The 14,631-nt window shown below is 64.5% G+C and overlaps 1 protein-coding gene across 4 annotated transcripts in view; it reads right to left on the bottom strand.

The window, feature by feature from the left end:
• Positions 1–179: 179 nt before the first annotated feature.
• Positions 180–14,631, bottom strand: part of ZAP70 (zeta chain of T cell receptor associated protein kinase 70) — a 31,090-nt gene continuing 16,638 nt past the window's right edge. For 2 of the 4 annotated variants that reach the window (XM_084900416.1, XM_084900415.1), the window contains exons 3-13: positions 14,268–14,428; positions 9,560–9,698; positions 8,999–9,086; positions 8,877–8,923; positions 8,638–8,689; positions 7,480–7,672; positions 6,693–6,899; positions 2,890–3,082; positions 2,433–2,573; positions 1,659–1,771; positions 181–639 (exon numbers count right to left, since the gene is read on the bottom strand). In XM_084900416.1, coding sequence (XP_084756542.1) covers positions 516–639; positions 1,659–1,771; positions 2,433–2,573; positions 2,890–3,082; positions 6,693–6,899; positions 7,480–7,672; positions 8,638–8,689; positions 8,877–8,923; positions 8,999–9,086; positions 9,560–9,698; positions 14,268–14,428 — 1,458 coding nt within the window. In that variant the 3' untranslated portion in view covers positions 181–515. Of the gene's footprint in view, positions 640–1,658; positions 1,772–2,432; positions 2,574–2,889; positions 3,083–6,692; positions 6,900–7,479; positions 7,673–8,637; positions 8,690–8,876; positions 8,924–8,998; positions 9,087–9,559; positions 9,699–14,267; positions 14,429–14,631 lie in introns of those variants that run through there. The other 2 variants (XM_084900417.1, XM_084900418.1) reach the window with 2 other exon arrangements.

Genomic DNA, 14,631 nt, shown 5'->3' on the forward strand with positions numbered 1-14,631 from the left:
GCCGGGGCGTGGGGAGGGGGGTCAGCAGCCATCGGCCCCTCCAGGCGCAGTCACTGAGGCGGGAAGCTGAGGCCGTGCCCACAGCCCACAGTACCTGCCTGGCTTCTCCAATGCCCCGTGGTTAAGTGGGAAAGCCAGTCCCACACAAGAGGGGTTTTCCTGGCCCGCCCCCACCCAAAAAGAGGAGGAATCTCACACAGGGAGAAGCTGGTTTATTCCGGTGGCTGAGGGCGTGCCACCTGCAGATCCAGAGTCTTCCCCTTCGGCGGGGAAGGAGGGTCCTGGTTGTAAGCCCCTCAGCTCAGGGCCCCAGTACATGCCAGCCCAGGGCCAGGCTACACCCCCCCTCAGGGCATCCCCTCCCCACCAGAAAGGACGGTGCCCAGGCAGGACGTGCCTAACAGTCAGGCCTGGGCCTCAGCTTCCCGCTCACAGCCCAGCTGCGGGGGAAGGGGCTGGCCCAGCCACACCGGCCGGGAAGGGCTGGAGTCACCGGACGGCGGGGCAGGGGGCGCTCAGGCACTGGCGGGCTTGGCCCCCTGCCCTCCCTCCGGGGGGCCCTCGGGCTTGCTCGCCAAGCTGTAGTAGTAGGTCCGCATGCGCTGCTCCACAGTCAGGAAGTCCGGGCGGTCCTCCCACCTGTGGGGGTGGGCAGACCAGGCCACTGACCGCCAGCCGGAACCCAGTCCGGCTGGGGTGGGCATGCAGGGGCTCAGAAACCCCGGGGCGCCCAGGTGGTGAAGTTCGGGGTAAGGAGGGGTCTTTAAGGTGTGAGACAGGAACTCAGGGTTGGCTGATAGGAGGGCTGCAGACACACAGGATGCTGGGTGTTAACTGGTAAAGGCGTATGCATTGAATGCACTGAGGGTTCGGCTGACGGAGTGCTGGCGTGCTGAGCATGTGACGTGCCCGGGCAGGGCAATGGGGGCAGGGTGTGGACGCATATGGGTGCGCTGTGCTCCCATGCGGGCACAGAGGCTGAGGAGCTGAGCGGCGGCTGGTGCGTGCGGGGCTGGTGGCATGTGTGGGGTACCAGGCTCTGCGTGTGGGTGTGGGTGTGGTCGGTGTTTCCAGTGGAGCGGGTGAACGTTAGGTAGGGAAGGCTGGTCACTTGCTATTTATTTACCACAGAGGGGTCTGTTTATGGGCCTGCCTGGATGTCTGCCTGTCAGGGTCACAGGTGTTGGTAGTGGAGCAATGGGGTTGGGGGCTGGGATGTACACGCGCTGCGTGATCCGTGTAAGGAGACTGCCTGTCTGGTCCGTGCTGCCCGCTGTCTGATGGAAATGGGGCTGTTGACGGTATTCGGAGTTGGGCTTTCACGTGTTCAGCTTGGATCAGACAGCGGGGGGAGCAGACATACTGAGTGTTTGCGTACTGCGGGGTGCCGTCTGGCTGGTGGGGCTGACCAGATGGGCCTCAGAGCCGGACCGCAGTGGGTGAGAGTGGTCACCTGTCTGAGCCCTGGGGGACAGCATGCTGACGGGCTGTGGGGCTGGGGCTGAGGTGCCGGAGGCTGGGTGTCCCCCGGTGGGGGCAGCGGAGGGAGTGGGAGAGCTGAGCAGAGGCAGAGCCCCTGCCTGTGGGACCGTCTTTGGGTGGATGACACCCCGCAGTTTTGTTGGGTTGATGCCGGGCCGGGCCCCGCCCGCACTCACTTGTAGGTCCAGCAGTCGCTCATCAGCGCGTACATTTCGGGCGGACAGTCGGGCGGGCACTCCATGCGCTTGCCCTGCTCGATGAAGGCCATCACCTCCGGCCCCTTCATCTTCTGCTCAGAGAGCCCAGGGCACGTGAGCAACCAACCGGGCCTCCCGGAGGCCTTCGCACCCAGCCCGCCCCCTCCTCCCCCCTTCCCACCCAGCCCGCCCCTCCCCGCTTCGCACCCAGCCCGCCCCCTCCTCCCCCCTTCCCACCCAGCCCGCCCCTCCCCGCTTCGCACCCAGCCCGCCCCCTCCTCCCCCCTTCCCACCCAGCCCGCCCCCTCCTCCCCCCTTCGCACCCAGCCCGCCCCCTCCTCCCCCCTTCCCACCCAGCCCGCCCCTCCCCGCTTCGCACCCAGCCCGCCCCCTCCTCCCCCCTTCCCACCCAGCCCGCCCCCTCCTCCCCCCTTCGCACCCAGCCCGCCCCCTCCTCCCCCCTTCGCACCCAGCCCGCCCTCTCCCCCCTTCGCACCAGCCCGCCCTCTCCCCCCTTCCCACCCAGCCCGCCCCCTCCTCCCCCCTTCCCACCCAGCCCGCCCCCTCCTCCCCCCTTCCCACCCAGCCCGCCCCCTCCTCCCCCCTTCCCACCCAGCCCGCCCCCTCCTCCCCCCTTCCCACCCAGCCCGCCCCCTCCTCCCCCCTTCGCACCCAGCCCGCCCCCTCCCCCCTTCCCACCCAGCCCGCCCCCTCCCCCCTTCGCACCCAGCCGCCCCGCCGCCCGCCCCCTGCCTTGTAGGGCTTCTGGCCGTAGGAGAAGGCCTCCCACATGGTGACCCCGTAGCTCCACACGTCGCTGCGGCTGGAGAACTTGCGGAAGTTGATGCACTCGGGCGCGTACCATTTCAGGGGCCACTTCCCCGCCGAGCGGGCCTGTGGGGGGACGCTGCTGGGGCCGGAGTGGGGGCCCCGCCCCCCACCCTGGGAACCCCGCCCCCCACCCTGGGAACCCCGCCCCCCACACTGGGAACCCCGCCCCCCACACTGGGAACCCCGCCCCCGTGGGGACCCCGCCCCCCACCCTGGGAACCCCGCCCCCGTGGGGACCCCGCCCCCGTGGGGACCCCGCCCCCCACCCTGGGAACCCCGCCCCCGTGGGGACCCCGCCCCCCGTGGGGACCCGCCCCCGTGGGGACCCGCCCCCGTGGGGACCCGCCCCCGTGGGGACCCCGCCCGGCCCCGGGCTCACGGTGTAGTAGCTGTCGTCGGCGCCCAGCGCCTTGGACAGCCCGAAGTCGCTGATCTTGGCGTAGTGCCGGTTCACCAGCAGCACGTTGCGGGCCGCCAGGTCGCGGTGCACGAAGTTCTTCTCCTCCAGGTACTTCATCCCCATGGACACCTGGTGCAGCAGCTCCGCCACGTTGCTCACCGGGATCTCCTCCCTGGGGGGGGGGGGGGGTCAGCAGGTGCAGCCTGAGCTCCCTGGGGGCCAAACCCCAGCCGGGCGGGTGCTCATGCTAACCGGGCACCGGCTGCGCCAGGCAGGGGCTGGGCACGCGGCGTGAGCAACAGCGGAGCCTGCCTCCCGCAGGCCCAGGCGGTAAACTGCACCCCCGTGCCAGATCCCCCACTAACCATTTGTCTGCATTCTCCCCGTTCCCTCAGGCCCGAGGGTACCTCAATGATGGTTAAGGACAAAGCTAAACCGCACACACACACTCACACTCACACACAAACACACACTCACACACACACACACACTCACACTCACACACACTCACACTCACACTCATACACACACACAATTACACACACACACTCACACACACTCACACACACACACAATCACACACACAATCACACACACACTCTCACACACACACTCACACACACTCACACACTCACACTCACACACTCACACACACACACTCACACACACACTCACACACACAATCACACACACACACTCACACACACACTCACACACTCACACTCACACTCACACACTCACACACACACACTCACACACACACACTCACACACACACACAATCACACACACACACTCTCACACACACACACTCTCACACACTCACACTCACACACTCACACTCACACACTCACACACACACACTCACACACACAATCACACACACACTCACACACACACTCACACACACAATCACACACACACACACTCACACACACACACACACACACACAGCGGCCCTTCCCTCCCCTCCCCCAGCAGCTCCAGCCTCTCATGTGCTCCGGCCAGAACCTGCCTCGGCTGCCCTTTCTCAGCCCAACATCAGCCATCAGCTCTGCCCTCAGCCCCTCCAGCGCCTCCTGCTTCTCCACCGCGGCCTCCACTGGTCCAGCCTCCGTCACCCCTCCCTGGACCGAACAGTCCCCTAACCCGCACCCTCCTGGGTTTTCCCCACAGAAGAGTCAGCCCCCCTCTGCTCACAGCCACACAGGTGCCCATCTCACTCAGGGTCAACGTTCAAGTCCTACCCGCGCCCACAGGGCTCTGCAAAACACGTCCCTCCCCTTCTCACCCGCATCCCTTCCAGCCACAGGCCCCTCACCGTCCTCCCGGCACCAGGCTGGGTGACCGCAGGACCTTTGCACTGGCTGTGCCCGCCCTCTGCCTAAAACACTCCCCCCCCCAGCTGTGCCCGGCTGCCTCCCTGTCTGCGCAGACCTCGCCTCTCATTCCTCCCCTCCCGCCTGGCACTCCGAGCCCTTTGCCATTGTTCTTATCTCCCGCATACCCAGCACTTCACTGTGTACTTATTTAAAGCCTCTTCTCCCACCAGAATGCAGGCAACCATCTTTCCCCTTTTGTCCCAAAAGGGACAAAAGGGACGAATCCCAAGGGCTGTATAGTCCCGTCACAGAGAAACTGCCCGAACACTGGGCAGGGACTGGGCATGAGCCGGGCCCGGCGGGGCGAGGGCGAGGGCCAGGGCGGGCTGCCAGCGAGCGTGCGGGGGCACTGCCGGGTTAGTGGGATCGGGTGTGACAGTAAGAGATGAGGCCGAGGGAACACAAGTGAGACTGCAATTCCTTTAGATGGAGGTCGGCGAACTCTTCTGTAAACGGCCAGGTCGACAGGAATACTCTGGCCTCAGCATGTGGCCTCTGCCCTGTGTCCCGGCATTTGTCTGTTTACAGCCCTTCACACATGCAGCCACGCAGGGCCACAGCCAGCGGCCGCAGTGCGCTGAGCCCCTGGTCAGACAGCCACGCAGGGCCACAGCCAGCGGGCTGCAGTGCGCTGAGCCCCTGGTCAGACAGCCACGCAGGGCCACAGCCAGCGGGCGCAGTGCGCTGAGCCCCTGGTCAGACAGCCACGCAGGGCCACAGCCAGCGGCTGCAGTGTGCTGAGCCCCTGGTCAGACAGCCACGCAGGGCCACAGCCAGCGGGCTGCAGTGCGCTGAGCCCCTGGTCAGACAGCCACCGGACTGCCTGTGCGCCAGGAGCTGGGCCAGGTGCTGGGCCAGGAGGACGGAGGGGCAGCAGTGAGGGCTCGGGGCTGGGACTCAGCCTCACACGCAGTGCCAGCCCAGGCTAAGCACGCCATGGATACCACTCATCTGAGCCGCACAGGGCGCTGGAGGAAGTACTGTGGCAGCACTGGGGTACAGATGAGGAAACTGAGGCCCAGACCAGTGAGGAGCCTGCTCAGGGTCACAGCAGTCAGAGGCAGAGCTGGGACTCCACAGGGAGGCCAGGCTCTGCCCTGTGGGCATGAGTGTGCGTGTGAGGGTGTGCGGGGGCAGGCATGAGTGTGCGTGTGAGGGTGTGCGGGGGGCAGGCATGAGTGTGCGTGTGAGGGTGTGCAGGGGCAGGCATGAGTGTGCGTGTGAGGGTGTGCGGGGGGCAGGCATGAGTGTGCGTGTGAGGGTGTGCGGGGGGCAGGCATGAGTGTGCGTGTGAGGGTGTGCGGGGGGCAGGCATGAGTGTGTGTGTGAGGGTGTGCGGGGGGCAGGCATGAGTGTGCATGTGAGGGTGTGCGGGGGGCAGGCATGAGTGTGCGTGTGAGGGTGTGCGGGGGCAGGCATGAGTGTGTGTGTCAGGGTGTGCGGGGGCAGGCATGAGTGTGCGTGTGAGGGTGTGCGGGGGGCAGGCATGAGTGTTCGTGTCAGGGTGTGCGGGGGCAGGCATGAGTGTGCGTGTGAGGGTGTGCGGGGGCAGGCATGAGTGTGTGTGTCAGGGTGTGCGGGGGCAGGCATGAGTGTGCGTGTGAGGGTGTACGGGGGCAGGCATGAATGTGCATGTCAGGGTGTGTGTGGGGCAGGCATGAGTGTGTGTGTGAGGGTGTGCGGGGGGCAGGCATGAATGTGCATGTCAGGGTGTGTGTGGGGCAGGCATGAGTGTGTGTGTGAGGGTGTGCGGGGGCAGGCATGAGTGTGTGTGTGAGGGTGTGCGGGGGGCAGGCATGAGTGTGCGTGTCAGGGTGTGCGGGGGCAGGCATGACTGTGCGTGTGAGGGTGTGTGTGGGGAGGGCAGGCATGAGTGTGCGTGTGTCAGGGTGTGCGGGGGGCAGGCATGAGTGTGCGTGTGAGGGTGTGCGGGGGCAGACATGAGTGTGTGTGTGAGGGTGTGCGGGGACAGGCATGAGTGTGTGTGTGAGGGTGTGCGGGGGCAGGCATGTGTGTGCGTGTGAGGGTGTACGGGGGCAGGCATGAATGTGCGTGTCAGGGTGTGCTGTGCGTTGAGTGTGAGTGTGGGTGTCAGGGTGTGCTGCCTGTTGGGTGTGTGTCTATGAACATACAGAATGAGTATGAGCCCTGTCCGGGTAGCTCAGTTGGTTAGAGCATCATCCAAGGTTGCAGGTTCGATCCCCGGTCAGGATACATACAAGAGTCTGCCAATGAACGCATGGAAAAGTGGAACAGCTGATTTCTCTCCCTCTCTCTCCCCCTCTGCCCCCTTCTGCTCTCTCTCTAAAGTCCTAAGTAAACGTGTGGTGACAGTGAGCGTGCCCTCACAGCGGGCACACCCACGGCGGACAGGGTGCCCGGCCCGCCCGCAGCCGCTCACTTCTTCCCGAGGAGGAACTTGTGCAGCGGCCCGCCGCCCGCCATCTCCATGATGAGCATCAGGGCCTCGGCCTGGCACACGCCGATGAGCCGCACGATGTAGGGGTTGTCCAGCTGGTGCATGATCTGCGCCTCCCGCATCATCTCGTCCCGGTCCGCCTTCTCCGTGCCGTGCTTCAGCACCTTGATGGCCACGTCGATCTGCTTCCTGCCCGGCGAGGCGCACAGTCAGCCCGCCTGCTCGGCCCTCGTGCCCACCTGCCGCCTCCTCCCGGGCTGGGGCAGGCCGCCGCGGTGCCACCCGCTCTCCCTCCTGGACCGAGCTCAGCCCGGCTGCCGGGAGTGCGGAGGGTGAGGGGGGCGGGGCACGGCCAGCCCTCCCCGGACCTGCCCCTCTGCGGAGAGGTTCCTTCAAAGGCACCGCTCCCCTGCGCAGCCCGGGTCCAACGGGGTGGTGCAGGGGCTCAGGGGCCCCCCACAGCTCCCCTGGGATCAGCGACTGCAGCCCCCCCTCCCCTGCCCACACTGCTTCTCACCCCTCGGTGCCGTCCCCAAGGGCAATGTCCTCTCCCAGGTCCGTTTTCCAGGCAGGGGACGCCCCCCCCCACCCGCAGGCAGGGGATGCCCCCCCCCCCACAGGCAGGGGATGCCCCCCGCCCCACAGGCAGGGGATGCCCCCCCCCCCACAGGCAGGGGATGCCCCCCGCCCCCGCAGGCAGGGGATGCCCCCCGCCCCCGCAGGCAGGGGATGCCCCCCCCCCCGCAGGCAGGGCAGGCGCCGGCCGTACTTGCGCATGCGGTAGACGCCCTGGCGCACGGAGCCGAAGTTGCCGCAGCCCAGCTCGATGTCCGCCACCAGCAGGTGGTCACGCTTCAGGAACAGCTTCTTGTCCTTGAGCTCCTCGGGGTCGCTATACGGGCTCTCGTACACGCTCGTGTCCATGGGCAGGGGCCGCGGACGCTCGGGGGACACCAGGCGAGCTGGGCACACACAGGCGTGCACCCCGTCAGGAGGAGGGAGAGGGCAGGGAGCCTCAGTGCCCACAAGGCATGTACCGTGGGCAGGGGCATGCCACCTAGAGCATGTACAGTCACGTGGGTTCGTGTGTGTGTGTGTATGTGTGTGTGTGTACACACATGTGTGCACTCCTGATCCCATTGGTGGGTGCACTGGGAAGTCACATCCAACTGGACCCCAAAGGCTTGTGCATCTCTGTGCACATATAAGCATGTGTGCCCTGTGTGTTCACACTTATGCACCCATGCACACTTCCACCCATGTCTGTGTGAGTAGCCATTGGTGTGCCAGCTGGAATGTGCACACCTGTGCCTGTGTGTACACTGACATGTATGCACCTACGTCCATGCCCGTCCATGTCTCTGTAGGAACCAGGCAACCATGTTTACAAGAGCTCCACAGGTGAGCCTATGTGCACACACAACCACGTATGTTCTCTGAGCACATACGTGGGGACACTGCATCCACACGTATAGCACACCAGCATGGGCAGCGGGCTTGTTAGGAGCGTGGCCTCTGGAGCCTGTCCAGTCTCACCCCACACTGCCTCCCGTGTGGCTGGGAGAGCCGCTCCCTCCTGTCTCGGCTGTAAGTGGGAATGACTGTGGTGCCTCCCTCAGTGAGCCAGGAGGACCCAGTGAGCCAGTGCACAGTGAGCTCCGAGTGGAGCTGGCACACAGCAGGTACTTCACAATGTGTGTCTGTGCCCTGGGCCTCCAGGCGCGGCCACGGTTCTCCCCTGCACGTCTGCACACACCCATGGACGTGCAGGGTGGGCGTGATGGCGTGCCCATGCAGACAGCACCGTGTGTGCACAGGGCCCACCCAGCCACCTGCCACGGGCAGGCCGGGCACACCTCCCTGGCACACCCAAGCCCGCCGGGACCGCCACCGCCAGCACCCCGCCACACCCGGCTCTGGAGCCCACCTGGTTCGGGCGTGTATCCATCCGAGTTGAGGGTGTCGATCCGTCTCTGAGGCTAAAGGTCAGGGCCACCGGGGTTAGTAGGACCCACGCTGAGGGCACCAGCCCCGCTCATGGGACCCATATCCTCTGAGGACTCCCAGGGTCAGCAATGGGGGGCCTTCTCGCCCTGGGAACAGGACCCAGAGCCCCCACACCGGCTCCACCCGGAGACCCCAGCTCTGAGGTGCCGGCTGACTCACCTGGGTGAACGTGGACGGGTGGGCAGGGAGGGTGGGAGCGGCGGCTCCTGGGGGGACAGAGAGGGTGTGAGGGGCTGAGGGCGGCGTCTCCCATACCCCCCCCCCCCCGCGGCCCCGCGCACCTGCGCTGGCGCTGGCGCTGGCATTGGGGCAGGCCTCCTTCAGGCAGTAGATGAGCCCATCGGCCTTCAGCTTCAGGTACTCCACCAGCTGCGGGGGCGAGTGTCAGCGCGGCCCTCCTCCGGAGCCTGGCACCCCACGGCCCCCCTCACACTGGGCGGGCGTGAGCCTGGCACCCCCATGACCCCTCTCATACCGGGGCAGGCATCAGCACAGGCCCTTCCTCCGGAGCCTGGCCCCCCATGGCGCCCCTCACACCCCATGGCCCCCCTCACACCGGGGGCGTCAGCGCGGCCCTCCTCCGGGGCCTGGCCCCCCACGGCCCCTCACACCGGGGGGCGTCAGCGCGGCCCTCCTCCGGGGCCTGGCCCCCCGTGGCCCCTCACACCGGGGGGCGTCAGCGCGGCCCTCCTCCGGGGCCTGGCACCCGTGGCCCCTCACACCGGGGGGCGTCAGCGCGGCCCTCCTCCCGGGGCCTGGCCCCCCGTGGCCCCTCACACCGGGGGGCGTCAGCGCGGCCCTCCTCCGGGGCCTGGCACCCGTGGCCCCTCACCGGCGCTCACCTGCCACAGCGTGTCGAACTTGGTGCCCTCGGGGATGCAGTACTTGCCGGCCTTGTCCTGGCTGATGAGGTAGTGGTACACGGTCTTCCCGTAGACCATGGACAGCGCGAACGTGCCCTGCTCCTTCCGGGGCCTCAGCCTGGGGGGACCAGGGGGGCGGTCACCCACAGCCACCTGGGCCCGTCACGGTGCCCCCAGCACACCCTCCGGGCTCGGCACCCCAGGGCCTGCGGAGGAGCAGCAGGGACCGGGGGAGCCAGGACTGGTCAGAGAGCAGAGAGACCCCACCCTCCAAGGGCAGATGTGTGACGATTCCCACAAAATACTGGGCCTCCCACAGCACCCACTCAGCCTTACATGGCTGACCCTCAGCCTCCCGCAGGGCACGCTCACCCAGCCTCCCGCAGGGCACGCTCACCCAGCCTCCCGCAGGGCACGCTCACCCAGCCTCCCGCAGGGCACGCTCACCCAGCCTCCCGCAGGGCACGCTCACCCAGCCTCCCGCAGGGCACACTCAGCCTCCCACAGGGCACGCTCACCCAGCCTCCCGCAGGGCACGCTCACCCAGCCTCCCGCAGGGCACGCTCACCCAGCCTCCCGCAGGGCACGCTCACCCAGCCTCCCGCAGGGCACGCTCACCCAGCCTCCCGCAGGGCACGCTCACCCAGCCTCCCGCAGGGCACACTCAGCCTCCCACAGGGCACGCTCACCCAGCCTCCCGCAGGGCACGCTCACCCAGCCTCCCGCAGGGCACGCTCACCCAGCCTCCCGCAGGGCACACTCAGCCTCCCACAGGGCACACTCACCCAGCCTCCCGCAGGGCACACTCACCCAGCCTCCCGCAGGGCACGCTCACCCAGCCTCCCGCAGGGCACGCTCACCCAGCCTCCCGCAGGGCACACTCACCCAGCCTCCCGCAGGGCACACTCAGCCTCCCACAGGGCACGCTCACCCAGCCTCCCGCAGGGCACACTCGCTCAGCCACAGGGGACTCTTGGCCAGCATGGAAGGCTGGCTGGCCATCTATGGTGGACACAGAGCCACTCACAGGGGACACACAGGCCTACACAGGTGGACTCAGGACCATTCTCAGGGAAAGTCATGTCCACACGTAGAGACAAAGGTAAGCACAGCCCTGTGGCGAGGTCATGGGACACCCCACGCAGACAGAGCGAGTCACTGCCACCACCATTACCACCTATTGTAACAGACCGACCTGCGGCAGAATGAGATGCTTGATTGTCCTCTGCTGGAAATTTGCCAAAATAAGATATTTTGAGCCCCTTAAAGATGGTGCCTGTGTGCGGTGAGAGCACGTCTACCCACACACACCTCACACAACTGGCCACTGTGGGGCACGCATGGGAGGGGTCCGGCTTCAGTCAGACTCCCGAAGGGGACATCCAGAAGAGGGGAAGAAGCATTAACAATGTACACTGACGGCCCTTCTCAGGGTCTAGTTTGCTTTCACGGTGAATCCAACAACCACAGGTGCTTCAGTTACGCAAAAAGGCAGTCGGCGTCGGCAGCAAGCGGCACTGGGGACAATTTCCCATCTCTGTGGTCAGGGTGGGGTGGCCTGCGTGGATCACACCCTGCACCCTGACCTCAGGCCCGGACCAGTTCCGAGCACGACCCAGGCCTCGAGACCTCCAGGCCTGTGTGAGGGTCTGTGCCCCAGCGTTGGCCTTCAGCCTGACTCTCCACATGCGGAGAAAGCAGTGGGTGACTGAGGAGCCACCGTTTCTGCGCAGCACGCCCTGCCTCTCTCTGGCAGGCGGGCTCCCTGGGGCTGCTTCAGGCCTCTGGACATTCCCCAGCATCCATCGCTGTCCCTCAGCATGCCACTACTCAGACTGCTCCTGCACCTCAGCTCCAGCCTCAGTCTCTCTCCTGGGCCAGGTCCTCCCTCCTCCAGCTCACCCTCCACGGCCAGCTGGTCCTCCGCCTCTGAGCCTCCAAGCCACCGTGCCCTCCAGAGCGCCTGTCATCACGACAGGCCTGCTGGTGTTGAAAGCCATGGGCCCTGGTTCTCCGGGGACGCCTCCTATCCATAGACGGGTAACGCGAAGCCTGTCCTAACCTCTGTGTCAACGCACAGTCTCTGCCAGCGTTTCCTTTGGGCAATGGAACTCCGTGTCAGACGTCCTCCGTGGGAGGTTAAGGTATGAAACAAGTCAAAGCTGCGCTGGGCCCTAGCTGAAGTGGCTCGGTTGGTTTGGCATCATCCTGGGCACCAAAAGGTTGCTGGTTGGATTCCTGGTCAGGGCACATACCTGGGTCATGGGCTTGATCCCCAGTAGGGGGGCATGCAGGAGACAGCCAGTCAATGCTCTCACATCGATGTTTCTCTCTCTCTCTCTCTCTGGTAGTGGTGGTGATGATGGTAATGGTTGTAATGGTGATGGTGGCAGTAGTGGTGGTGATGATGGTGGTGGTGATGGTTGTAATGGTTGTTGTGATGATGGTGGTGACGGTGATGGTGATGGTTATGGTAATGGTTATGGTGATGTGATGGTGGTGGTGGTGGTGGTGATGGTGATGGTAAAGGTGGTGATGATGATGGTGGTGGTGGTGATGGAGGTGATGGAGGTGGTGATGGTGATGATGGTCGTGATGATGGTGATGATAGTGGTTGTGGTGGTAGTGATGGTGGTGATGATATAGTGGTGGGTGATGATGATAGTGGTGGTGATGGTGGTGGTGGTTATGGTGGTGATGGTGATGGTGGTGGTGATGGTGGTGATGGTGGTGGTGATGGTGATGATGGTGATGGTGGTGGTGATGGTCATGATGGTCGTGATGGTGGTGTGATAGTGGTTATAGTGGTGGTGATGGTGGTGGTGGTGATGGTAGTGGTGGTGGTGGTGATGATTGTGATGATGGTGGTGATGGTGATAATGGTCGTGATGATGGTGATGATAGTGGTTGTGGTGGTGGTGAAGGTGATGGTGATGATAGTGGTGGTGATGATGGTGGTGATGGTGGTGGTGGTGGTGGTGATGGTGATGGTGGTGGTGGTGGTAATGGTGGTGGTTATGGTGGTGGTGATGGTGATGTTGATGGTGGTGATGGTGGTGATGGTGATGTTGATGGTGGTGATGGTGATGGTGGTGGTGGTGATGGTGATGGTGGTAGTGGTGGTGGTGATGGTGGTGGTGGTGGTGATGGAGATAGTGGTGATGGTCGTGGTTATGGTGATGATGGTGATGATGGTGATGTTGATGGTGGTGATGGTGATGTTGATGGTGGTAGTGGTGGTGGTGATGGAGATAGTGGTGATGGTCGTGGTTATGGTGGTGATGGTGGTGAAGGTGATGGTGGTGATGGTGGTGAAGGTGATGGTGATGGTATTGATGATGGTGGTGATGGTGGTGGTGATGGTGGTGATGGTGGTGGTGGTGGTGGTGATGGTGATGGTGGTGATGGTGGTAATGGAGATAGTGGTGGTGGTGGTGGTGGTGGTGGTGATGGTGGTGGTGGTGGTGAAGGTGATGGTGATGGTGGTGATGATGGTGGTGATGGTGGTGATGGTGGTAATGGAGATAGTGGTGGTGGTGGTGGTGGTGATGGTGGTGGTGGTGGTGAAGGTGATGGTGATGGTGGTGATGATGGTGGTGATGGTGGTAGTGGTGGTGATGGTGGTGATGGTGGTGGTGATGGTGGTGATGGTGGTGGTGGTGGTGGTGATGGTGGTGATGGTGGTGGTGATGGTGGTGGTGCTGATGGTGATGGTGGTGATGGTGGTGATGGAGATAGTGGTGATGGTGGTGGTGGTTATGGTGGTGATGGTGGTGAAGGTGGTGGTGGTGGTGGTGATGGTGGTGGTGGTGAAGGTGATGGTGATGGTGGTGATGATGGTGGTGATGGTGGTGGTGGTGGTGGTGGTGGTGATGGTGATGGTGGTTGTGATGATGGTGATGGTGGTTATGGTGGTGGTGATGGTGGTGGTGGTGGTGGTGGTAGTGATGGTGGTGATGGTGATGGTGGTGGTGATGGTGATGGTGGTGGTGATGGTGGTGATGGTGGTTATGGTGGTGGTGATGGTGGTGATGGTGATGGTGGTGGTGGTGGTGATGGTGATGGTGGTTATGGTGGTGGTGATGGTGGTGGTGGTGGTGGTGGTGATGGTGGTGATGGTGGTGGTGGTGGTGGTGATGGTGATGGTGATGGTGATGGTGACTGGGGCTGCTGCACAGCTGCAGTCCTCCGGAGTGTAATGGTAACTCGGCTGCGGCATGGCTGCTCAGGGCTCTCTGAGGGCTCACTACAGCATCCCTGGTCTTTGTCCTCGCATTTCCACCGGCCAGATCCCCCGTCTCCCAGAGGGCCGCCGGCTCACCGCTCACCTCTTGGGTCTTCGCTCGGAAGCCACAGCAGCAAAGGCCTTTCCTGCCCCTGATCTCACCCTCCCACCTGGACAGCGCCCGCCTGCCTCCTGACACACTCTTTATTGGCTTTCTGTCTCCCTGCTCCACAGGACGGGAGCTGTCTGCTTTGTTCACTGCCGGTCCTCGGAGCCTGGCCCAGGTAGGGGTTCAGTCACTGTGTGCTGAGTGAAGGAGGAACGCCACCTGCTTGCCACACGTCCCAGCTAGCAAGTGGCAGGCTCTGGATCCCGCCCAGGCCGCCCAGCTACAGCCCGAACACCCCGCTGCTTCCCACAGAAGGCCCCACACACTGAACCTCCCAGCCCGGCCCCACATACAGGAACTTGCCGTCAGTCTGCGAGCTGGCGTAGAGTTTGCGCTCGGCCTCCTCGCGGGTCAGGTTGCTGTGGTACCAGGGCATCCGCTCGTGGGCCGTGGTGGCGATGAGTTTCTCCACCTGGGGTGCCTGGCTCAGGATGGCCTGCTCCAGCGCCTCGCCCTGGGGACCGGGGCAGGGGCACTGGTCAGTGACGGCAAAGCGCGGCCAGGAACCCGTGTCCATCTCCTCCACCTCCCCGTCAGGTCCCTCCCAGCCCGGGGCCCAGGGCCGAGCCCCCAGTCCTCTCCAGCTGGAGGTCGGACACTGGTAGTGGAGCACCCTGACTAATGCAGGGGATCAAAGACACCGCCCACTGCCTGCCC

The sequence above is a fragment of the Pipistrellus hanaki genome (assembly GCF_964339955.1).
Source record: "Pipistrellus hanaki genome assembly, chromosome: 12".
NCBI classification, from domain to species: domain Eukaryota; kingdom Metazoa; phylum Chordata; class Mammalia; order Chiroptera; family Vespertilionidae; genus Pipistrellus; species Pipistrellus hanaki.